Here is a 27,177-nt window from a genome sequence, read left to right as displayed (position 1 = left end):
TTAAGAAGAGGTGGCAAGAATACACGGAAGAACTATACAAAAAAGACCTTCATGTCCCAGATAATGACGATGGTGTGATCACTCACCTAGAGCCAGACATCCTGGAATATGAAGTCAAGTGGGCTTTAGGAAGCATCGCTACGAACAAAGTTAGTGGAGGTGATGGAATACCAGTTGAGCAATTTCAAATCCTGAAAGATGATGCTGTGAAAGTGTTGCACTCAATATGTCAGCAAATTTGGAAAACTCAGCAGTGACCACAGGACTGGAAAAGGTCAGTTTTCATTCCAATCCCAAAGAAAGGCAATGCCAAAGAATGCTCAAACTACCACATAATTGTACTTATCTGATATGCTAGCAAAGTAATGCTCAAAATTCTCCAAGCCAGGCTTCAACAGTACGTGGACTGTGAACTTCCAGATGTTCAAGTTGGATTTAGAAAAGGTAGAGGAACCAGAGATCAAATTGCTGACATCCGTTGGATCACACAAAAAAAGCAAGAGAGTTCCAGAAAAACATCTACTTCTGCTTTATTGACTATGCCAAAGCCTTTGACTGTGTGGATCACAATAAACTGTGGGAAATTCTAAAAGAGATGGGAATACCAGTCCACCTGACCTGCCTCCTGAGAAATCTGTATGCAGATCAAGAAGCAACAGTTAAAACTGGACATAGAACAACAGACTGGTTCCAAGTCGGGAAAGGAGTACATCAAAGTTGTATATTGTCACCCTGCTTATTTAACTTATATGCAGTGTATATCATGAGAAATGCTGAACTGGATGAAGCACAAGCTGGAATCAAGATTGCCTGGAGAAATATCAATAACCTCAGACATGCAGATGACAAAACCATTATGGCAGAAAGTGAAGAAGAACTGAAGAGCCTCTTGAAGAAAGTTAAAGAGGAGAGTGAAAAAGTTGGCTTAAATATTCAGAAAATTAAGATCATGGCATCTGGTCCCATCACTTCATGGCAAATAGATGGGGAAACAATGGAAACAGTGACAGACTATTTTGGGGGGCTCCAAAATCACTGCAGATGGTGACTGCAGCCATGAAATTAAAAGACGCTTGCTCCTTGGAAGAAAAGTTATGACCAGCCTAGACAGCATATTAAAAAGCAGAGACGTTACTTTGCCAACAAAGGTCCATCTAGTCAAAGCTATGGTTTTTCCAGTAGTCATGTATGGATGTGAGAGTTGGGCTATAAAGAAAGCTGAGCACTGAAGAATTGATGCTTTTGAACTGTGGTGTTGGAGAAGACTCTTGCGAGTCCCTTGAACTGCAAGGAGATCCAACCAGTCCATCCTAAAGGAAATCAATCCTGAGTGTTCACTGGAAGGACTGATGCTGAAGCTGAACCTTCAATACTTTGGCCACCTGATGCGAAGAACTGACTCACTGGAAAAGACCCTGATGCTGGGAAAGATTGAAGGCAGGAGAAGAAGTGGATGACAGAGGACGAGATGGTTGCATGGCATCACTGACTCGATGGACATGAGTTTGATCAAGCTCCAGGAGTTGGTGATGGACAGGGAGGCCTAGTGTGCTGCAGTCCATGGGGTCGCAAAGAGTCAGACACAACTGAGCGACTGAAATGAACTGAACTGAACTGAAAGAAAACAGACATGTTTTCATAGAGCAGGTGGTAGTAATAGGCTTCCCTGATGGCTCAGCAGGTACAGAATCCACTGGCAATGCAGGAGACAAGGGTTCAATCCCTGGGTAAGGAAGATCCCCTGGAGAAAGAAATGGCAACCCACTCCAGTATTCTTACCTGAACTATCCCATGGAAAGAGGAGCCTGGCAGGCTATAGTCCACCGGGTCTCAAAAAGTCATACGAAATTAAGCATGCCTATGGTAGTAACACTTGGCTTTAAGGGTGAGTAAAATTTTAAGCCTGAGAACTGGAAGAATAAACAAAATGACTAGTAATCCTAAGGGGCTCTCCTGACCCAAATGTTATGAGTCAGCACCCAGCACCCTTGGGTCCCAAGGAAAGGCCAGAGTCAATCCTGTGAGATTCATGTAGCAGCAATTCCCAGTTTGGAAACAGTATCAGGGAATCTCCCTGTATATCTGACCTGGCAAGGCTTACAGTCCCACTGCTCAGCTGATGAAAGACTCCTGGCAAGACCAGGAGTGTGAGGCATGATGTAACTGGGATAAGTGGCTTATCAGTTCAAAGCACTGTATCTTGAAATGAGGATCAGTGTGTATTTCCTGTATGTCAGATAGAACTACACCACAGCTTAGTCAAATTCCCTACATCATGCTGCCTCCATAGGCCAGGGATGTCGTTGTATGGATGGATCTAATTGCGTTACTCCTGGGGTCAAATTAGTTTCATTAATGACTTTTAACCCATACATTTCCATTTTGACAATGGTAAAGAGGAAGAGGTAGGTAAGGAGTTCAGAAAATGTAATAGGACTTAAGGTAAGGTTAGCAGAGCATTAACTAAGTCTCCAGCTATTATTGTTTATCTGTGTTCTTCATAAATGGATTTTCCGGCGAGAGTCAATAAGTCTAGACTTACTATAGACTTACCATTACTTACTGCAAACGCTACAGTATAAGCCACTTAGACTATATTAGTCTCCTAGACTAACAACAAATACCTCCACAGTTTTCAGAAACCCATGTCTAGCTAAACCATACTTCCAATTGTGTTGGCTCAAATTGCAATCACATTCTACTTCAAACCGTCTTTCCCCTTCGTCTTCTATCTCAGTCTCAACCTGTTTCTTGCCTTCTGTGTGGTCCCCCCTCCCAGTCTCAGCTGTTTGTTTTTTTCTGTTGTTGTTGCTGTTTGTTATTTTAAATTATTTTTTATTAATTTTTATTTTATATTGGACTACAGCAAAGAGTCGGATACGACTGAGTGACTAAGCACGCAATTGATTTACAATGTTGTATTACTCTCAGGTTTACAGAAAAGTGATTCAGTTCAGTTCAGTTCAGTTCAGTCACTCAGTCGTGTCCGACTCTTTGCGACCCCATGAATCGCAGCACGCCAGGCCTCCCTGTCCATCACCAACTCCAGGAGTTCACTCAGACTCACGACCATCGAGTCAGTGATGCCATCTCATCCTCTGTCGTCCCCTCCTACTCCTGCCCCCAATCATATACATATATTTATTCTTTTTCTAATTCTTTTCCCATTTACATTTTTACAGAACATTGAGCAGAGTTCTTTGTGCAATACAGTAAATCCTTGTTGGTTATCTATTTTAAATATAGTCTGCCTGTGTGGATGCTAAATCACTTCAGTCATGTCCAATTCTTTGCAACCCTATAACCTGTAGCCCACTAGGCTCCTCTGTCCATGGGATTATCCAGGCAAGAATACTGGTTTGGGTTGCCATTTCCTCCTTCAGATCTTCCCAACCCAGGGATCGAACCCAAGTCTCTTATGTCCCCTGCATTAGCAGGCGGGTTCTTTACCACTAGCGCCACCTGGGAAGTCCCTAAATAGAGTACATCTGTCCTTTAAATTTCTTTTGTTTTAGAAAAATTTTCTAGTTGTATTGCCATCGTTTTCTTCCTTTAATATTTTTTTATTTTATACTGGAGTATAGCCGATTAACAATGTTGTGATAGTTTCAGGTGGACAGCAAAGGGTCTCAGCCACACATACACACGTATCCATTCTCCCCCAAACTCCTTTCCCGTGTTTTTTGTCTTTTTACAGAGCAGGGGTCACAGGCAGAAAGGCCCTTGTCTACCATCCCTGACCCAAGTTACTGGTAAGAAAAGAACAAACAGTTAACTTACGTGAAAAAAGACTCATGAGGCTGAACCCTTAGAGACTGAGCTGTGTGACAGTCAGGTTTTATGTGTAGGCTATAAAGTCTCAATAGTGACAGGAAGAGATGTGTTGTTAGTCAGCTCAATGGCAATTGCTTTGAACTCCTTAGAGAAAACACACAATCCATCTGGGGAAACAGGGTAAGACATGTTCCTCCTCCAGCTGAACCGCAACTCAGTCTTGCCAGTGTGATAAGGTGGCCAAATCCTGTGAGAGGAGGTACCTGCAGTTCTAAGCTTGGAAGGATTTTAAGGTAGGCATCATCTCATCCTTTGGTTGCAATAAACAAGGTGTGCTAATTTACAACTTAAACGGCACACCCATCCATTTGGCAACTGGGCAAACTCTCTTTCCTTGATTCTCCACCTCCAAAAAAAAAAAAAAAAAAATTGGCTTTATTGGCTGGATGGCATCACTGACTCTATGGACGTGAGTCTGAGTGAACTCCGGCAGTTGGTGATGGACACGGAGGCCTGGAGTGCTGCGATTCATGGGGTCGCAAAGAGTCAGACACGACTGAGCGACTGAGCTGAACTGAACTGAACTGAAGCTCACAGGAGGATGGAACAATGAATACAATCAAATACCCAAAAGCTTCCCTGGTGGCTCAGCTGGTACAGAATCCGCCTGCAATATGGGAGACTTGAGTTCAGTCCCTGGAGTGGTAAGAGCCCTTGGGGATGGGAACAGCTACCCACTCCAGTTATTCTGGCCTGGAGAATCCCATGGACTGTATATCCATGGGGTCGCAAAGAGTTGGACACAACTGAGCGACTTTCATTTCACTTCAAATAAAGGTAAATGTCATCATAACCCTGAGACTTAGAAAATCTTTTCTCTTCGGCATTAATACGAAAAGTCAAATGAAATGCCTGAACTATCCCATTGAATTCTCACAACTCTATGAAGTAAGTACTATTATTATTCCCATTTTGCAGATGATGAAATGGAGGCCCAGAGAACTCAAGTAACTTGCTTAAGGTCACACAGCTGATAATGTGGTACAAGAATTGAACCTGTGACTGTGACCTTAACCACAGCCCAAACTATCCCACAGAAGTAGGGGCTATGAAGACAGAGCAAGAAAGAAATCTGACAACAAAAACCAGTGTTACAATCTCTAGCAGATCCTATTCAGAGGCAGGATAGAAATCTAAATGACTTTTCCCATCTCTGATTTACAGCACATAAATATTCTTAGTCCCATTTTACCCTAAGATTTCAAAGCTTCTTTTACTAAATTACCATTTTGTTCTTTTTGTTATTTCTACCCTATTTCCTTTTGTAATTTTAAAAATTTCTACCCTATTTTCACTTTGCTGACAAAGGTCCGTCTAGTCAAAGCCACGGTTTTCCCAGTAGTCATGTACAGACGTGACAGTTGGACCATAAAGAAGACTGAGCACTGAAAAATTGATGCTTTTGAACTGTGGTGTTGGAGAAGACTCTTGAGAGTTCCCTTGGACTTGCAAGGACATCAAACCAATCAATCCTGAAGGAAATCAGTCCTGAATATTCATTGGAAGGACTGATGCTGAAGCTGAAACTCTAATACTTTGGTCACCTGATGTGAAGAGCTGACTCACTGGAAAAGACCTTGATGCTGGGAAAGATTGAGGGCAGAAGAAGAAGGGTTTCATCAGAGGATGAGATGGTTAGATAGCATCACTGACTCAATGGACATGAATTAGAACAAATTCTGGGAGGTGGTGGAGGACAGAGGAGCCTGGCATGCTACAGTCCACGGGGTCACAAAGAGTGAGACACGACTTATCAACTGAACAACAACAACCCTATTTTCCATGGTCTTTCATCCCTGATTTTCCCAACTTTTATATGCCTGGGAATTTACCAAATAATAAAACCAAGTGACTGACTGCCCAGTCTTTCTTATAGAAAGACCACAAAATGGGAATTCCCTGGCAGTCCTGTGGTTAAGACTTTGCCTTCCAATGCAGGGGGTTCAATCCCTGGTCAGGAAGCTAAGAGCCCACATGCCTTGCGGCCAAGAAACCAAAACATAAAACAGAAGCAATATTGTAACAAATTCAATAAAGACTTAAAAAGGGTCCACATAAAAAAAAATCTTAAAAAAAAAAGACCACAAAATGCTTCAGCCTCTAGGTTCTAATCACCACCTGAAAATAATGATCATGTCATAAGTCACACAACTATAATAATTAATTTTTAAAGTCATGCAACTAAGGGATATTACTTCCCTACCTAAACTTCCTATTATTGGGGAGGGCAGTGGAAGGGGAAGGGGAAAGGGAAGGACATTTTATAAGGCTAACAAGTTTATTTTAGCCCCAAGTTTTTTAAATTACTTTTTAAAAATTATACAAAAATAGAGTGAATAGCATAATAAAACCTCAATATACCGGCCCCATGGGTTTCCCTGGTGGCTCAGATGGTAAAGCGTCTGTCTGCAATGCGGGAGACCTGGGTTCGATCCCTGGGTCAGGAAGATTCCCCTGGAGAAGGAAATGGCAACCCACTCCAGTACACTTGCCTGGAAAATTCCATAGACGGAGGAGCCTGGTAGGCTACAGTCCATGGGTTGCAAAGAGTCGGACATGACTGAGTGACTTCACTTTCACATACCTGCCCCTTAGATTCACTATTATCAAAGTGTTGCTGCACTTCATCTATATCTTTTGTCCCATTTTGCTGAATTATTCCAAAGCAAATCTCAAACATAATTTTATTTCATCCCTGTATATTTCAGTATCCATTCCTGTATAGGTATTTTCTTATATACTACTACTGTTATCTTAACAAAATGAATAGCTTAGACTATTCAAAATTGCTTCACACATACCTTTTTCAGACTCTTATTTTGTTTTACATCAGGATCTAAGCAAGGTCCATACATTATATTTGAGGGTTGTAATCTCTGTGAATCTGTCTTGATGTAGAGCTACCTTCCCATTTTTCAAATTCAAGCCATTAACTTGTTGAAGAAATTGGGTCAATTTTCCTACAGAGTGGTGTCTCCTCTGGATATCTGCTTTCTCATGGTAGAATTCATTTCCCTCTCTCTCCCTATCTCCTATAAAGGGAATTCTCACCGTTTTCCTCTTTACATATTCTTTTCATCTAAACTAGAAAACACAGAAAATGATTTGAGACTGTTTTCTCAATTCTCTCAAGGAAGGTACACAGCTCGTGCCATTCTAAGTGTGTAACTAAAGTGAACTTGGGTCTTATTTGCCCGCCGGGGAGCAGAGCCCATTCACAAACACTGGGGCGTCACGAAGGAAATGACAGCATTTATTTGTAAGGTGCCAAGCAAAGAGTGCAGGGTAGCTGGTACTCAAAAGACCTGAATTCCCCAGTGGATTTCAGGGAATGATTTTCAAGACAACCTTAGGGGTGGAGGTTGCAGGGGGCGTGATCAGCTCATGGACTTTCTTCTGATTGGTTGGTGATGAGGTGGTAACAGGGTGATATTTCAGGAATCTTTATCATCAATCGTCTCGTTCCAACCAGTCCGGGGTCTGTGTGCTCATGTTCAGCATTTAGTTACCATCCTCCACCTGGGTGGGTGGGGGGTTCTAAGCCCCAGCAGAACAACTCAAAAATACATGTCAGGATTCCTGGAGGAACTAGGACTCTTATTGCTGAACTGGTTGACTGCTTTTCCTTTGATTCTGCGCTCTCTCACTTCCCTAATTAGCAACTGATTGAGCTCATTAGAACTCAGGGAAGTTTTAGCAGATGAAAACCTTTTTCTATAAGAAATGGGGGACACAGAGGGACTTTTGTGCCCAGGAGGGCACCACCGTCCACAGTTTCAATCCCCTTTTCTTTGATACTCTTCAGTTGTATCCAGTTCCCCTAGGGGACTAGAGGCAGGACAAGAAAGGTAATAACGTTTTAGATAAAGGGGTTAATCATAAACTCCGCCAGAAAACTCAGTTTTAGGAGGCCTTTGTTTCAGGTGAAGGATTCCCTGGTGGCTCAGCTGGTAAAGAATCCGTCTGCAGTGCAGGAGACCTGGGTTCGATCCCTGGGTTGAGAAGATCTCCTGGAGAAGGGAAAGGCTACCCACTCCAGTATTCTGGCCTAGATAATTCTATGGACTGTATAGTCCATGGGGTCGCAGAGTTGGACACAACTGAGCAACTTACACACACACTGGTAGCTCAGACGGTAAAGCATGTGCCTGCAATGTGGGAGACCCGGGTTCGATCCCTGGGTCGGAAAGATTCCCCTGGAGAAGGAAATGGCAACCCAGTCCGTAACCCTGCCTGGAAAATCCCATGGACGGAGGAGCCTGTAGGCTATAGTCTATGGGGTCACAAAGAGTCAGACACGACTGAGCGATTTCACTTTTCCTAGAGAAGGGAATGGCTACCCACTCCAGTCTTCTTGCCTGAAGAATTCCATGAACAGAGTGAAGAGAACTTAATTTATTATACATAGTGGATTCCTTAGGGCAGTAGAACTTAAATTTCAGAACCCAAATGAAAAAGGTTTAAAGTCTTGATTATATTGTTTCAACTTTTTCTTTTTTTGGCAGAAATAAATACTTCATTGAAGGCACTGAATGCTTCATATTGAAGGTTATCAGGAGGTACAATGTCTATTCTCGCTTTTAGTGACAGGAAGATGAATTAATGGGTTCAGATGATGACAGTTAAGTAATAGTTTCATCCATTAATGATTGCCATAGATATTTTGAGGGAGGGGGAGGAACCTAAGACAAGAATTGAGTGAAACATTTACCAAAGGTGATCTCATCTTAGGGCCTGGACAGGATGATGACTCATGCAGCACATATAACACGAAATTGTCTTCATCAATCTTAATCAAAAGAAATCAATTTGACTTCTCCCCATCAGCACACCCAATAATAGTGGTCAGTAATACTGAGAGCAAGACTAGACACAAACCATTCACTTATACCCTAAGAGAGGCTTAAAAATAAAAATCAACATATTCAAAGTCTTTTACCGAGCAGAACGGGTATAGCGGGCCAGGAGAATATTTGCATTTATCTTCCTCTATAGTATTTTCCAGGCTTCCCTGGTAGCTCAGCTGGTAAAGAATCCGCCTGCAGTGAAGGAGACCCTGGTTCGATTCCTGGGTCAGGAAGTTCCCCTGGAGAAGGGATAGGCTACCCACTCCAGTATTCTTGGGCTTCCCTGGTGGCTCAGATGGTAAAGAATCTGCTTGCACTGTGGGAGAACTAGGTTCGATCCCTGGGTTGGGGAGATCCCCTGGAGGAAGGCATGGCAACCCACTACAGCATTCTTGCCTGGAGAATTCCATGGACAGAGGTGCCTGGCGGGCTAGTGTCCATGAGGTTGCAGAGTCAGTCATGACTGAGTGACTAAGCTCTGCACAGTATTTCCCTGGTGGCTCAGATGGTAAAGAATCTGCTTGCAATGTAGGAGACCCATATTTGATCCCTGGGTGGGGAAGATCCCCTGGAGAAGGAAATGGCAACCCACTCCAGTACTCTTGCCTAGAGAATTCCATGGACAGAGGAGTCTGGCATGCAAAGAGTTGGACCCTACAGAGCGACTCACACACACACACACACACACACACACAAGTGTGCTTTCCTGAGAAGCAGGGGAGAATGCCCAAGATGGGACACACAGTAAACTATGATCACTACTCTTAAAGGGACACTAAAGGAAATCTTCTGCTTCCAGAAACCAGAATCTAAGTAAGTAACCTGCTACCTATTATACCGTAAATTGTTGGAAGATATGAAAGAAAGCAGCAGTTTCTAGCCTCTGCACTGAGTGGGTAGTCAATAAAGTTGTTGACAATCTTATTCCTGCCCATCACAAAAGGGCTAAGAAAGTAAGGGTAAGTGATACTGGACAACTTCCAGTAATACGCTGGAGCAATGCCAGGGAGAGGACACAGAGTTCACGAAATCAGAGCAATCTGAGAAAGCTGTTTTAGGTTGAACTGCCTAGGAAAATATGTCACGCATCAGCTTTTTGATCGTTATTGCATGAAAACAAGTACATGAACATCCTCTGCAACTACCATAATCCTGGAATTGCCTCTATCACATACACATTCCGTCTCTTGGCCCGAATTCTCTAAGTTGATACAGGTCTCTCTGGGGAACAGCACACCTGAGCCTGGGGTACTGAACCCCCCTTGCCGGACACACACCTGTAGTGTCCTACACCCTCCTGTCCTAGTCCACTATGACCCTACTGAACATGCATTTACTCTGACAAGATTAATATTGGAGTCAGAGTTGAAGAGAGTGAACTTGTCTAACACTACCGTGCTATCTACAAGTAAAATGTACGAGTCCACGACTCGTCATGAAGAGCAAATGAAAATGGAGAATTAGTGAGGTCAAAGGTGTAAAACATAATTAATGAATTTGTAGAATGTTAGAGCTACAGGGGAGATTAAAGTTCACTTAGTATAACCCTCTTTACAGAAAACTGTAGCCCAGAGAAATTAAATTACTTGCCCTGAATTAGTCATAATTACAGAATGAAAAACAAAGTAACATGATCTCTGTAAGGACATCAAAAACATTAGGTAAGACTACTAATCATGTAGACGCATTTGGAATTTAAAAAATTCAAGTCTGTGTATTTATTTAACATTTACTGAGAGCTTGTTACGTGCCAGATACAGCATTGAACAAAAATCCGTGTCCGTGGAGTATACAATCTAGTAAAGAAACTAAACATTAAGTAAACTATACAGTATGCCACACAGCTGTGGAGGAGGAAGTGGCAACCCACTCCAGCATTCTTGCCTGGAGAATCCCACGGGCAGAGAAGCCTGGCTGGCTACAGCCCATGGAGTCACAAGAGTCAGATACAACTTAGTGACTAAACCATACAGCTGTAAATATAATGAAGAAAAATAAAGCGGGGGAAGGGGAGGGGGGACCTAAGGGGAGCAGGTGGATAGGAAGGTCACATTTCAAAACAGGTGGTCAGGGGCTTCCCAGGTGGCACAGTGGTAAAGAATCTGCCTGCCAATGCAGGAGACGCAGGAGACACAGGTTCAATCCCTGGGTCAGGATGATCCTCTGGAGAAGAAAATGACAACCCACTCCAATATTCTTGCCTAGACAATTCCATGGACAGAGGAGCTTGGCAGGCTACACAGTCCACGGAGTCACAAGAGTCAGACACAACTGGATGACTGAGCATACACGCATACACACACACACACACACACACACACACACACACACACACACACACACAGAATGTCCTCCAATTGAAATATACTTGATAAGGTAATAAAGTGATCCAAAAAATTATCTGAGAAGTGTCTCCAGACAGAGAAAGAGCTAATAAAGAAGACTTGAAGCAAGAGTCCCTGGAATGTCCATCTAAATACCAGGTCAATGAAGCTCAGCAGAACAAGCAAGGAGGAAAGCAGTGGGAGATATACGTTTCAGAAGTGGGACCAGATTTTGTCTCTCTGTGTGTGTGTGTGTGTTGTGTGTAGAGAGTGGGGGTCATGAGGTTTGGTTTTGGATTGTTAAGTTTGGCTGCTGTATTGAGAAAGTACACAGGTACAAACAGAGATTATTTTGTTGTTGTTTAGTTGCCAAGTCATGTTTGACTCTTTTGTGACCCTTTGGTCTGTAACCCACCAGGCTCCTCTGTCCATAGGATTTTTCAGGCAAGTATACTGGAGTAGGTTGCCATTTCCTTCTCCAGGGGATCTTAACAGCCAAAGACTGAACTCGCATCTCTTTCATTGTAGGCAGATTCTTTACCACTGAGCCACCTGGGAAGAGATTACTTAGGAACTCTTAAGATAATCTATGAGATAGATGATGGTGGTATGGACCAGGCATCTCACAGCAGAAGTAATGTGAACTGGAAATGTATTTTGCAAAGCTGACACAATTTGCTGATGGAGTGAAGGATGAAAGAGACAGAGTGGGGAAATTCAATGATTTCTTCAAGGTTCTTGGTCTTAGTAACTAGACACATGGAATTGCTAATTAACCAATACAGGGAAGACTATATGAAGAGCAAATTGAGGGGAACCAATGATGAGGAAATGTTAAGTAGGCAGTTAAGGTTAAAAGTTTGGATTTTCAGAGAGAGATCTATGCCAGATACATAAATGTAGGAGTTATCAGTATATAGATAAGAGACCCATGAGACTAAAACAGATCACCCGAAGAGCAAGTGTAGATAGTAAAGGTGTCCAGGGACTGAGCCCTGGGATACTCTTAAAAGCTTTGGGGTTGTGGAAGCCAGGTATAAGATATTTCAATAAGAAATGGAGTGATCAATTGTGTTTAATTATGATGGCAGGTCAAGATAAACTTTAAGAATGACCACTGAATTTAGCAATGTGGAAGTCACCGATGGGTTTGAAAAGCCTTTTCACCAGAAAGGGAAAAGCAGATAAGTCTTCCTACAATGTATTCCATGGACGGAGGAGCCTGGTGCAGACTACTGCCCATGGGGTTGCAAAGAGTCGGACACGACTGAGCGACTTCACTTTCACAATGTATTCAAGAGATAATGTGATGAGAAGAACAGGAACAACAGACATTAAAAATTAGTTCAGAAAGGTTATAAGACACAAGACTGAAAAATGAAAGTTCTCAGTCATGTCTGACTCTTTGTGACCTCATGAACTATAGAGTCCCCGGAATTCTCTAGACCAGAATACTGGAGTGGGTAGCCTTTCCCTTCTCCAGGGGATCTTCCCAACAAACCCAGAGATCAAACCCAGGTCTTCGACAATGCAGGCGGATTCTTTACCAGCTGAGCCACAAGGGAAGCCCAAGAATACTGGAGTGGGTAGCCTATCCCTTCTCCAGCAGATCTTCCCAACCAGGAATTAAAACAGTGCCTCCTGCACTGCAGGTGGATTCTTTACCAACTGAGCTATCATAATATACAAAATTCAACTGTATTTCTACACACTTATGATGCACAATGAGAAAATAAAATTAAGGAGATAATTCCATTTAAAATAGTATCAAAAAGAACAAAATATTTTGAAATAAATTTAACAGAAAAGTACACATTATATGCTCTGAAAATTATAAAACATTGTTGGAAGAAATGAATGGAATGACATCCCACATTCATGAATCAAACTGATTCATAGATTCAATGTGACCCTTATCAAAACCTCAATTTTTGCAGGAAGGTGATCTTAAAATTTCATATAAAAATGCAAGGGACTCAGTATAGCAAAATGACCTTTAAAAAGAAGAACAAAGATAGAAGCCTCATGCTTCTCAATTTCATAACTTGCTACAGTAATCAAAACAGACTACTTTGGTTTAAGTATAAATACATAGATTTATGGAATAGAAAAGAGATTTCAGAAATAAACCCTAATATTAATGGTCCATTGATTTTTGACAACAGTGTCATATCAATTCAGTGGGGTGAATAATAGTTTTTTGAACAAATGATGCTGGGACAACTAGATATCCTCATACAAAAGAATGAGGCTGGATGCCTATCTAACTCTATACATAAATATTCCCAAAACAGATCATAGACCTCAGTGTAAAAGCTAAAACTACAAAACTCTTAAAAGAACACACAGGAGTAAATCTTTGTGAACTTGGATTGTGTGCACACGTGCTCAGTCACTCAGTTGTGTCTGATTTTTCGGCCGTATGGACTGTAGCTCGCCAGGCTCCTGTCCATGGGATACTCCAGGCAAGAATACTGAAGGCGGGTTGTCATTCCCTCCTCCAAGAGATCATCCAGACCCAGGGACTGAATCCATATCTCTAGCACTGCAGGCAGCTTCTTTACCCACTGAGCTACCGGGGAAGCCCTGAACTTGGATTAGGTAATGACCAGAGCAACAAGAGAAAAAGTAGATGAATTGGACTTCCACAAAATTAAAAAATTTTGTCCTGCAAAGGAAACTATCAAAAAAGTGAAAAAACAATCCCCAGAACAGGAAATATTTACAAACCATAAGTCTAATAAGGGACCTTACGCAGAATATATTAACAACTCTCAGAACTCAATAATTATCAAAAGATAAATAACCCAATTAAAAATGGCAAAGGATTTGAAAAGACAGTTCTGCGAAACAGATAGACAAGGGGCTAATAAGCATGTGAAAAGATGCTCACCATCATCAGCCATCAGAAAAATAAAGATGCTCACCATTGTTAGTCATCAGGAAAATCAAAATCACAATGAGATACCACTTCATACCCTTTAGGATGACTATAATCAGAGAGATAGATAAGGATAAGAGTTGGAGGATGTGAAGAAAATCTGAACCCTTATACACAATTGGTGTGAATGTAAAATGATGCAGATGCTTTGTAGAAGTTTTCAGTTCCTTAAAATGTTCAACGTTAGGCTACCATATGACCCAGCAAATCCCCTTCAGGGTATATAGCCAAGAGAAATAAAAATACAGCAAAGCTTGTAAACAAATGTTCATAGCAGCATTATTCACAGTAGCTAATTAGTAGAAACATCCCAAATGTTCATCAACTGGGTAAATAAAAGAGTATATCCAGAGTGGAATATTATTCAGCAATAAAAAGCAATGAATTACTGATACAAGCTACAACATAGAGAAATCTTTAAAACATGATACTAAATGAAAGACTCTAGTCACAAAAGACTATTTATTACATGACTCCATTTATATGGCAAGTTCAAAATAGGCAGATCTATAGAGACAGAAAGTGCGCTGGTGATTGGCTGAGAGAATGAGGAACAACTGTTAGTGGGTATGGGATTTTTCTTTTCTATACTAAAAAAATTTGATTATTGTTAAAAAAAAAAGACTATAAAATTTACAGTTGCAACCAGTTTTTAAGTATACTTTCAGTAGTGTATCTTAAGTGTATTTATATTCACACTGTTGTGAAAGAGACCTCTGGAACTTCTTCATCTTGCAAAACTGAAACTCTACTCATTACTAACTTCCCATTTCCTCCCGGCAACCACTACTCTGCTTTCCTTTTTTAAATTTTGGCCGTGCTGCGTCTTTATAGCAGCACATGGGCTTTTTCTCTGGTTGCGGTGTGCATACTTCTCTTGTTGAGGAGCACAGGCTCTAGAATGCGAGGGCTCAGCAGGTGCAGCCCACGGCCTTGGCTGCCCTACAGCATGTGGGATCTTAGTTCCCAACCAGGGATCGAAGCCATGTTTCAAGCATTGGAAGGTGGATTCCAGCCACTGGACCACCAGGGAAGTCTCCATCACTACTTCCTGTCCGCATGAATTTCATTATTCTAGGTTCCTAGTATGAGTGGAATCACACAGTATTTGTCTTTTTGTTCCTAGCTTACTTCACTTAGCACAATGTCCTTAAGGCTAATACAGGTTACACTACATGACAGGATTTCTTTCCTTTTTAGGGTTGAAGAGTATTCCATTGTATGTATGTACCACATTTTGTTTACCCACCCATCTGTTGATGGAAATTTAGGTTGCTTCCACCTCTTGCCACTATGAACATATCTGTTGAAGATTCTGCTTTCAATTATCTAGGATATATACCCCCAGTGGGATTGCTGGATCACCTGGGCATCTCCTTAGAGTGACAAGTGTTCTAAAATTTGATAGTGGTAATAGCTGTACAACCACAGAGTATAATAAAAACCACTGAATTGTACATTTCAAGTCAGTGAATCAAATGATATATGAATTATATCTCAACAAAGGTGTTAAAAAACACAACTCAGAAAGGCTAAAGCAAGGATTTAGTTGCATAAGGATTTTGACTGAACTGGATAATTAATCTGATTAAATAACCAGTCAATCTTGTCACACGAGTAATTCTGACACTTATTTTCAATGACCTGGCTAGATGTTTAGGTGTTTTCTGAGACATAATTTCAGTGCTTTTTCAACACTGACCATTAGAAGTAGGAAAAAGAAAATGTGAGTACCTCACCTTAATTCACAATATTAAAACTTTTCATATTGTGTCAAGAAACACTGTAAAGAAATAGCAAATTCATACTAACTATAGCAATTTTTATTTCACCTGCTCTGTAGGTATGGCATTCACCAGATTTTTTATAGATAGGAAAATAAAGGACTTTACTCTCTTTGACTTCAGATTCACTTTTTGAAATGTCACTCACAATTATTTCACATAAAAGATGCTCAAAAGGCAGAGGGTTTATTTGCCTTTTTTGCTATAAAAATTATACAATTAAAAAGTCCTCTGTTCATCGTCACTGAATGGGGAAAGAGGTAATAAAAACACGAGAGAAAAAATTTTGAGGAAAAAACGTACATCAAATTCAGATTGTTCTCATCTCTAACTGCTGCACACAACTAGAAAAGATAACAGCAATATAGATGGCCACTGGTGTTCAGAAATTCATTTCTTTATCTTCTCTTCTCCTTCATCCAAACATTTTCAATTTTATCAAGATTCAAGTGGTACAGTTATATAAAGATAATAAATCAGATAATCTCAAAGATTTCTAATAATATCTTCTGAGCAGAGCAGAGCAAAGTGAGAGAAAACTCACCAGCCTGAGTGATCATTTTTAAAACAATACGTACCAGATGGTTTACGGTAATGATACAAGTCTGGAAGCCAGTTTTCCATCTTGGTCCTAAGCACAGAGTTAAATAATGGTCATGATTTAATTAAAAAGATACCAATTATGTAGGACAGTCTTTCTTTCCAAGTTACATATCTTATACACTTTGACAGTTTTTCCTAAAATAATCTCTTGGGGTAGATTTTAAGTAGGTTGAAATACTGATGGTTGATTTCAGATTCTTATTACAGGTTTTTCAAAGTCCGTCTATGTGCAGAAGCAAAATTATGAATGGCAACTCGAAGATCTGAGTTCCCCTCAGGGATGTCACAGGAGTTGACGACTGAATGCAGTGCCCGGGTATATGCTGCAAATAAAGATTAACATAGTGATCAATGAAGTAGGATTCTAAACATTTCTCCCAACCTCTTCCTATTAGTACTGCTTCTCTGCCCAGTCTTAAAGGCATTAACAATCCATTGAATAAGTATTGAGTATTTACCACATGCCAAGTACTCTGTGATTACAGAAAAGATCATGAGAGGATGGACACAGAAATTAAATTATAGTGTACTATTTCCAAACCAGAGGCATATACAAAATGTCATCACAGCATGAAGCTCAAAACGAAAAAGAAACTAGGAGAGGATGAAAAAGATTCCCAGAAGTGGCAACATTCCAAAAAAAAGAATCGGTAACATTTAAGATGGTCTTGAAGGATTAATAGAAGTAAAGGAAAGAAGGCCTTCTAGGCAAAGAAATGAGTGTGTGGGGGTACAAGGATACATTTTTTATGTGGTGTGTACTGACAACAGCAGGTTCGATATGGCTGGAGTATGGCCTGGAGCCAGAGAGAAAACATGCCGTTTATGCACCGTATTTTGTACTTCAGTGGTAAGTCCGACAGATCTGATGATACGGGAATGGCACAATCAGATGTGTGTTTTTAAAACATAATTCACAGGACTGATAAGAAACTCATATCGCAGATGGAACATTAGGGATACAAACACCACCACCATTTTCGGTGTTTGTATGAAGCCTCTATAATCTCCACACTATGTAAATCAATACATTTAGGAATGGACAGGAAACAGACATGTTAGTGACAACAGGAAATGACTCCATTTCTTCTAGCTGGTATTCCTAACAGAGTTTATATTGGTCCTCATGTTTCTCAGTGACCCCTAGCAGACCTGGCAGTCTAATGTGCATATACACACATTATAAATAATATACAGATGATAAGTCTTTGTTAGATAACATTCAAGAATCTGGATAAAAGGGTATTCAACTGGACAGAGGCCTAACTTAGATAGCTATAAACCTCTAATCTTCTTCATTTACAGGAGGACCTGCAACCCTAGTCTCGTTACTGTACAATGGGCTAGGACTATTTCCCCAGCATAAATGAAGATAAGAAGATAACATATCTCAAAGAGAAATATAACTCACTATAATTATTTTTATTGTCTCAGAGTTGTTTTGTAAAGGGGGGTATAACAGTCTTTGATATATAATAAGCACTTAGTCAATAAATGCTAAATTTCTACTACAATCACTTCTTTTACTCTTGTTATTTTTTATCTGCCATCAGGCCCCAACCATTCCTTAAAGATACTTACCTTTGTGGTTTTTATAGAAAATACAATTGTTGGCACAGGTATCTGGATGAGCATCCCAAAAATCAGGACCACAGCAGCAGAGTGGAGGTAAAGTAATATTATATAGTTGCATTTTCTCCTGGATCTGGGCTCTTAAAGCTTCTACATATCTATAAAAATACAGTATGACCAAGCAAAGTGAACCACCAGGAAGAGAATGCACATGAGTCCTTATTTTACTCCTAGCTCAAACTGTGAAACTATTTCTTATCACTGAGCCTCAACCCTTCCTCTGTGTACTAAGAGGCAGTACAAGGAAAAGCGCAGTGCTATTCCAGAGAGGTATTAGGTGACCAAGAAATCCGTTTACCTTCTGATGCACAGGGTGAGGGTTTGATCCCTGGTTGGGAAGCTAGGATCCCAGGAGCCTCATGGCCAAAACAGCCAAAGAACACAAAACAGAAACAATATTGTAACAAATTCAATGACTTTAAAAAAGGGTCCACATAAAAAAAAAAAAAAAGAAATGTGATGAAGTTCTGTGCCTCCTAAAGCATAAGAAGACACAGTCAATTCACTTTAGGGAAAATGAGAACCCCGACTTCCTAACAGGTCTCCTCCAGGGCCAAAACTTCATGCAGAACTTTCCAAAGTACCTTTGGTATTCTTTTTCTTTCTGCTGTTGCTTTTCTCTGGCTCCTTTTATTTCCTCCAGTTGTAGTTGGGCTAATATCTCACTCATCTTCTCCCCTGAACATGGCTCTTCATGGGATTTCATTCTTAATATCCTCTGTTCTTCAGCATAACGTTGCTGCTCTTTCTTTTTCTTAATTCTGAGAATAAAATCATAACATGGTTAGGAATTTCAAGTCATTATTTAGAATTAGCTTTTAGGTCCAAATACCTCAAGAAATTCCCAGAAAGAGGGGAATCAGGAAATCAGTTTAACAACCCTAGAAAAGCCTCAAAACCCCCTGCTGGCTGATTTAAGTTTATCTCATTGTTCATTCTCTTGAATGGAAATGACCAATAGTTACTACTAAAAGAGTGTTCCCGGAAGAATTCTAACACAAGAACTTTCTGAGGTTAAAATTACAAGCAGACAGGACTTCGGCTTTTAGCTAAAATGGATTAATGGGGACTGGATTTGCCCTACCACCTTAAACAACCAAATAAATAAAACAACAAATCAACCCAGAAACCAACCAGACCAAAAACAAACAAACAAACAAAACGATGGTTTTCTAGACACTGGATATTCATTGATGAAAGACAGTGATCCTTGACAGATGGAAAACAAATGAAGTGAGTCCTACAAGTGTCCAAGTTCACTGCCTTCAAAGTTTCCAGGCAGCAGCAGCACAGGGCAGGAGAGTTGAGGTGGAGCCTGAGAGACTTTCTGAGTTGGGGAGATGACGCTGAAAGTACAGGGACACAAAAGCAACTGGAGTACTTAAGACAGAAAATCCAGGGGCCAGAGCTGCTCAGAGAGAGAACCCCAGAGATCTAGGGGGTCTCCTAGTACACAGCAGAGCACTGAGCATGTATGTGAGGACGCGATCTGAGACCAAGGACAGAGCCATCCTAAAGAGGGACAGGGAACAGTGTCCTGTGCTCACAGCACAGAATGGAGACTGTTCCCACCACTTAAGCCTTGAAACACTCATAATGTACAGGCACTGGGTAGAGTTTTCAGGAAGACTTTACCTCAGTAGTGGGGAGTAACGGTTGTTCCAGACACAACCAACACTGTAAAAGCAAGGCCCCAAAGTAACTTAAATAAAAGTGTTAGTCTGACTCTTTGTGACCCCAAGGACTGTAGCCCACAAAGCTCCTCTGTCCATGGCATTTTCCAGGCAAGAATCCTGGAGTGGGTTACCATTTCCTTCTGTATTCCTGAACAAAGCTCAGAAAAATTTTATAAGAATACAAAAATAACCAGTAACCAACCAATGAAGTAAATTCAATGTTGGACGTCTAATCAAAGATTACCAGGCATGCAAAGAGGCAGACAAATACAATTAATAATGAAGAGAGTAATCAACCACTCAAAATCAACCTAGAATAGACAGTGATTAGAATTAGCATAGAAGGAAATGAAAACAAGATAGAACAACTATTAATAGATCTTATACATTCAAAAAGTTTAGACATAAAGAAGACTGAGATCAACTTATCAAGATGAAAACTACAATTTCTGAAATAAAAAATACATTGGAGAATAATTCTGTATATTAAAGAAATAGAATTAATAATTAGTAACCTTCCAAAACAGAAAGCACCAGACCAAGATGGGCTCACCAAACAATTAAGGAAGAAATTACACCAAATCTCTTCAGTCTCTTTCAGTGGACAGAAACAGAAAGCACGCTTAACTCATTCTATGATGTCAGCATTACTCTAAAATCAAAACCAGATAAAGATATTAGAAAGTATTACTAATATTTCTCATGAACAAGAGGCAAAAATCCTCAAAATATTAGCAAGTCAAATCTAACAATGTACACATATATCACAATCAAAAGGAATTCAGGCCAATAATGAAAGGCTGGTTCAACATGAAAAAAATCAATTAATGTAATAGATCATATCAAAAGCTATATAGGAAAAATCACAATTCTATAAAAAGATGTACAGAAAGCATTTGACAAAATCAAACACCATACAATCCAGCAGTACCCTTGGTATTTATACAACTTACACCCACATAAAACCTGCGCATGGATGTTTTAAATAGTTTATTTGCCAAATGCTGGAAGAAACCAAGATGTCCTTCAGTAGATGAATGGATAAATAAACTGTTGTACTTTCAAACAACAAAATATTATTCAGTATTAAAAAGAAATGAGCTACCAAGACATGAAGAGACATTCAATGTAAATGCCTATTACTAAGTGAAAGAAGCCAATCTCAAAAGGCTACATATTATATGATTCCAACCATATGACATTCTGGAAAGAGGAAAACAATGGAGACAGTGAGAGATCAGTGGTTGCCAGAAGCTGGGGTTGGAGAGAGGGAAAGAAGGTGAACAGGCAGAGCATAAAGGAGTTTTAGAGTAGTAAAACTATTCTCTATGATACTTAATGATGGATACAAGTCACTATACATTTGCCCAAACCCATGAATGTGTAACACCAAGAGTGAACCCTAATGTAAATTATAAACTTTGGTTGATAATGATGTATCAATGCAGGCTTATCATGTGTTAACAGTTGTACCACACTGGTGGGGGATGTTGATAATGGGGGAGGCTCTGAATGTCAAGGGATAGTACATATGAACAATTGCTCTACCTTCCTCTCAATTTTGCCATGAACCTAACTTCTCTATAAAAATAAATTCTTTATTAAAAAAAATACACTGGATGGGATTACTAGCAGGTTAAACACTGCAAAACTAAATCTGAAAGCATAATGATAGAAATTATCCAAAATAAACCACAGCGAGAAAATCCAAAAATTTAAAAGGAACACAAAAAAGCAATGAATCCAATTAAAAATGGGTAAAGGACTGGAAGAGATATTTCTCCAAAGATGATCTATAAATGACCAACAAACCTAAGAAAAGTTGCTCAACATCACGAATCTTCATTCAAATGCAAATCTCAATGAGATTATCACCTCATACTATATTCACAACAATACGGATATGTTTATTTGTTTATTAACACTACTGAACTGTACACTTAAACGTGGTTACAATGGTAAATTATACATTATATGTTTTTACCATCAAAAGAAAAAACCGTGTCACATAAATAAATGAATAAATGAAGGGAAAAAAAATGAAATCAAGTTGTTTTCAGACATACAAAACCTGAAAGAATTCATCCCCAGTATGGGCATAACACAGAGACAGTACAGGCTTGGTTCTAGACCACTGTAATAAAGGGAAGATTGAGATAAAGCAAGTCACATGAAGTTTTTGGTTTCCCAGTGCATATAAAATTCTGTTTACACTGTTGTCTTTTAAGTGTGTGATAACACAATGTACATGCCTTAATTTAAAACTAATTGGCATCAGCAGACTAGCTCAACACAGGGTTGCCACATACCTTCAATTTGTAAAAAGATGCAGTATCTACAAAGTACAATGAGGCGCAACACAGTAAAACAAGGCATGCCTGTATACCCACAACTGCAGGAAATGTTAAAGGTTATCTTTCAGACAAGAACAAAATGATACTTCAGGTAATATATATAAGATTCTTATTAGTTAAATCTCTTTTAAATAATAACAGACTTCTTTAACAAAAATAACAATGTATTTTATATGTAAAAGTAAAATGTATAACAATAGTATAAAGGTTGGATGAGAGAAATGGAAGTACACTACTCTAAGATTCTTATACTAAAATTTTTACATTATTTGTGAAGTAGTATAATATCATTTAAAGGTAGAGTGTGAAAAGTTAAGAGATACACAACTATAAATCCTAGTGTGTGCATGCTCAGTCTCTTGAGTTGTGTCCAGCTCTTTGCAACCCCATGGGTTGGAGCCTGCCAGGCTCCTCTGTCCATGGAATTTCCTGGGCAAGATGGAGTGAGTTGCCACTTCCTGCTCCATGGGATTGAATCTGAGTCTCATGCATGCACTAGCAGGTGGATTCTTTACCACTGAGCCACATGGGAAGCCCTATAAATTCTAGAACAACCAATAAAATAACAAAAATGTCATAGTGTACAGGCCAACAACGGAGATGCACTAGAATCATAAAAACATAAAAGTAATTCAAAAAAGGTACAAAAAGAGAAAAAAAGAGAACTAAGAAGAAATGGGACAAACAGCAAGATAATATATCAAACCCTACCAATAATCACGTTAAAAGTAAATAGTCTAAACACCCAATTAAAAGGAAGAGATTGTCAGATTTGATAAAAATCGTAGGATTTGATTCAACGACACACTGCTGACAAGAAATGCACTTTAAATAGAAAGAAACAGATTAAAAATACAAGAAATGCGAAATATATGCTAGCAGTAGTTAAAAGTTTGGAATAACTATATTAATATCAGACAATGTAGATTTCAGAGCAAATAAACTATCAGAGATAAAGGTCATTTCATAATTATAGAGTCAATTAACTGAGAAGACATAACAATTCCAAACATTTATGTATCTAATAAAAGAGCTTCAAAATACATGAAGCAAAGGCTTATAGAACTGCAAAGAAGATACAATAAATCCACAGTTAAGGCAGAGATTTTTAATACCCTCTCTCAATTATTGACAGAAAAACCAGGCATAAACATGGCAAAGATATAGACTTGATCAACATCCTCATGAAATTAAAAGATGCTTGCTCCTTGTAAGAAAAGCAATGACAAACCTATACAGTATATTAAAAAGCAGAGACATTACTTTGCCTACAAAGATCCATACAGTCAAAGCTATGGTTTTTCCAGTAGTCATGTATGGATGGAAGAGCTGGACAATAAAAAAAGCTCAGCACTGAAGAACTGATGCCTTAGAACTGTGTGCTGGAGAAGACTCTTGAGAGTCCCTTGGACAGCAAGGAGATCAAATCAATCAATCCTAAAGGAAATCAACCCTGAATATTCATTAGAAGCACTGATGCTGTTGAGTATATTTTCAAATGTTTATTAGCCATTTATATATTATTTCCTTAGGAGAAATGTCTATTTAATCCTTTGTCTACTTTTTAATTGGGTTATCTTTTTATTACTGAGTTGTAAGAGTTCTTTTATATATTCTGACTACAAGTTTCTCATCAGATATATGATTTGCAAATAATTTCTCCCATCTTTAGTTGTTTTTTTCACCTTCTTTATGGTTTTTAATTTTGATGAAGTCCAAGTTATCAATCTTCTCTTTTACTGTTCGTTGGACAATTGATTTTTGACAAACGCACTAAAGTATGCAGTGGAGAAAGAATAGCTTCAGCAAGAGGATATCCATATACAAAAAAACCACTTCACACTACATGTGAAATGAACTCAATCTAGATCACAGACTTAAATGTAAAACCTACAATGATAATCTTTCTAGAAGAAAACAACAACAAATTTTTGTGACCTTGAGTTAGGCAATGATTTAACTATGACACCGAAAGTACAATCTCTTCAGTCATTTACGAAATGTAAACTAAAACCACAATGGGGTACCACTACACACCTATTCAAATGGCTAAAACGAAGAAGACTGATCACACTTAAGTGTCGGCAATGATGTAAGGGGACTTGAACTCTCTCACACTGCTGGTGGCAACATAAAGTGGTACAACTACTCTAGAAAACCATCGGACAGTTTCTTTAAAAACTGAAATATACACCTACCATGATGATCCGGTCCACTCTCAGGTATTCACCCAAGAGAAAAGGTAACATATTTCCAAAGACTTGCACATGAATGTTCACTGCAGCTTTATCTGTATTAGCCCCAAACTGGAAGCAACCCAAATGTCCATCAACCTTTGAATGTATAAACAAATTGTGGTATATCCAAACAATGGAATGCTATCTATAAGAAAAAGGATAAACGCTTGATACCACCACAACAAAGACAAATCTTCAAAATAATCACTCTGAATAAAAGGAGGTAGGCCAGGACTTCCCTGGTGGTACAGTGGATAGGAAGGAGTCTGCCTGCCAGTGCAGGGGACAGGGGTTCAATCCCTGGTCCAGGAAGATTCCAACTGCAGCAGAGCAACTAAACCCACGAGCCTATGCTCTAGAGCCTGTGAGATGCTACGACTGAGCCCCTGCACTGACAGCCTGTGCTCCCCAACAAGAGAAGCCACTGCAATGAGAAGTCCGCACGCCGCAACTAGAGAGTAGGCCCCGCTCTCCGCAACTAGAGAAGCCCATGCACAGCAATGATGACCCAGTGCAACCCCCACAAAATAAAATTGACTGATTTTTTAAAAAAGGAACTGGGCCAATCCCACTTCTAGGTATATATCCAGAGAAAATCATAATTGGAGAGGATGCATGCACTCTTGATGTTTATTGGAAATAGTCAGGACATGGAAGCAATTCAGATGTCCATTGACAGAGGAATGGATAAAGAAGATGTGATACATATATACAATGAAATATTACTCAACCATAAAAGGAACAGAATAGTGCCATTTGCAGAGATATAGATGGATCTAGAGATTGTCACACAAAGTCAGTCAGAAAGAAAAAAACAAATATTGCATAATATTGCTTATATGTGGAATCTAGAAAAATGACAGAGATGAACTTATGTGCAAAGCAGAAATACAGTCACAGATATACAGAACAAATTCACGGCTACCAAGGGGGATGGGATGAATTGGGAGACTGGGACCGACACATATACACTACTGTGTACTGAATAGATCACTAATGAGAACCTACTGTAGAGCACAGGGAACCCTGCTCAGTGCTCTGTGGTGACCTAAATGGGAGGGAAAGCCATAAAAGAGGGGATATATGCATACGTATGACTGATTCACTTTGATATACAGCAAGAAACTAACACAACATTGTAACGCAACTACACTCCAATAAAATTTAGTTAAAATAAAAGGAGCTGGGCACAAGAGTACATGTTGCAGAACTCCAGAAAATGCAAACTAATCTACAGTGACACAAAGCAAACAAGTAGCTGCCTGAGGAAGAGGGGGCTGCGCAGGTAAGAGGTACTACCAAGGGCATGAAGCAACTTTTGAGGGTGATCGATATGTTCACTGTCTTGACTATGACAGTCATTTCATGTGTGTGTCTATGTATGTGTGAAATTTCATACGTGTAGTTTCAGTTCAGTTCAGTTCAGTAGCTCAGTCGTGTCCGACTCTCTGCGACCCCATGAATCGCAGCACGCCAGGCCTCCCTGTCCATCACCAACTCCCAGAGTTCACTCAGACTCACGTCCATAGAGTCGGTGATGCCATCCAGCCATCTCATCCTCTGTCGTCCCCTTCTCCTCCTGCCCCCAATCCCTCCCAGCATCAGAGTCTTTTCCAATGTAGTTTACTGAACATCAATTATACTTATTTTAAACAAAACACCTTCTAGCAGAGAGCAAAAAACACCTTCTAGTTGCACAATGAGAAAATTGCCAGAAAATCTAATTTAAGAGCTTTTGTTAAGAAATGTAACTATTCGGGACTTCCCTCATGGTTCAGTGGTAAAGAATCTGCCTTGCAATGCAGAGAACACAGAGTCAATCCCTGGTTGGCAAACTAAGATCCCACATGCCACCAAGCAACTAAGCCTGTGCACTGCAACTTCTGAACCCGTGCCACGAGAGAACCAGTGCACCTCAACAAAAGACCCTGCATGCCACAACTATGATCTGACACAGCCAAGTAAGTAAATATTTTTTAAAAAGCAATATAATTCAAGACTCGAACTTATAGACGTATGCTGATAATGTCAGTTGCTAAAAATGACTTTGAAACAAATGAGCTGCTATTTTCTGAACAGTAGTATGAGGTCAATTCACACACCTCTTCAATAAAGCATGGTCTGCTGAAAATTCTGGGCTTCCATCCATTTGTAGCAGCCTGTTTACTCCAGGGGAATTCTGGGCTTCCTTTGTTAGATTAATACAGGTATATACTAAAAAACCAGGAAGCTGTCCTACAAAGGCTCAAAGATCAGGCACTGGAAAAGTACAAGAAACTTGATGTGTGACTAAGTTCATGCAGATTCTGTCACCTCCAGTAGAGGTGACAAGTCCACTCTAAACAAGGATTTTCTTATAACTGTTCGGCACACTTACCATTCTTTCTTGAGCTGTAAGTCTACTAGGAGTATTCCTCAAACAGTCTAGAACATAAAAATAGCTTATATGGTATGTTGTTGTTGTTGTTTAGTTACTAAGTCATGTCTGACTCTTTGGGACCCCATGAACTGCAGCATGCCAGGATCCCCTGTCCTTCACTGTCTCCCACTGAGTTGGTGATGCTATCTAACCACTTCATCCTCTGCCATCCCCTTCTTCTCCTGCCCTCAATTATTTCCCAGCATCAGGGTCTTTTTCAGTGAGTCAGCTCTTTGCATAAGGTGGCCAAAGTTTTGGAGCTTTAGCTTCAGCATCAGTCCTTCCAATGAATATTCAGGGTTGATTTCCTTTAGGATGGCCTTAGGTTTGGACTTTAGGTTTGATTTCCTTGCTGTCCAATGAACACTACTCAAGAGTTTTCTCCACACCAGAGTTCAAAAGCATCAAGTCTTCAGCGCTCAGCCTTCTTTATGGTCCAGCTCTCACATCTGTACATGACTACTGGAAAAAGCATAGTTTTGACTATACGGGCCTTTGTCAGCAAAGTGATATCTCTGCTTTTTAA

The 27,177-nt window shown here is 39.8% G+C and overlaps 2 protein-coding genes across 11 annotated transcripts in view; both read right to left on the bottom strand.

Annotated features, from left to right (window-relative positions):
* The window catches only part of SLC37A2 (solute carrier family 37 member 2), a 54,075-nt gene extending 38,562 nt beyond the window's left edge, over positions 1-15,513 (bottom strand). Inside the window, exon 1 of the mRNA XM_070782548.1 lies at positions 13,933-15,513. The gene's annotated coding sequence lies outside the window, so the exon portion shown is untranslated. The remainder of the gene's footprint in view (positions 1-13,932) is intronic.
* A 582-nt stretch (positions 15,514-16,095) lies between these two features.
* The window catches only part of CCDC15 (coiled-coil domain containing 15), a 49,047-nt gene continuing 37,965 nt past the window's right edge, over positions 16,096-27,177 (bottom strand). For 9 of the 10 annotated variants that reach the window (XM_019955060.2, XM_019955067.2, XM_019955059.2 and 6 more), the window contains 3 exons: positions 18,550-18,726; positions 17,915-18,063; positions 16,096-16,656 (listed from right to left, as the gene is read on the bottom strand). In XM_019955060.2, the coding sequence (XP_019810619.2) occupies positions 16,535-16,656; positions 17,915-18,063; positions 18,550-18,726 (448 nt within the window). In that variant the 3' untranslated portion in view covers positions 16,096-16,534. Of the gene's footprint in view, positions 16,657-17,914; positions 18,064-18,549; positions 18,727-20,194; positions 20,294-27,177 lie in introns of those variants that run through there. The other variant, XR_011564854.1, reaches the window with a different exon arrangement.

This window comes from Bos indicus, chromosome 29 (genome assembly GCF_029378745.1).
Source record: "Bos indicus isolate NIAB-ARS_2022 breed Sahiwal x Tharparkar chromosome 29, NIAB-ARS_B.indTharparkar_mat_pri_1.0, whole genome shotgun sequence".
Classification (NCBI taxonomy): domain Eukaryota; kingdom Metazoa; phylum Chordata; class Mammalia; order Artiodactyla; family Bovidae; genus Bos; species Bos indicus.
This window is presented reverse-complemented; position numbering and strand designations above follow the sequence as displayed.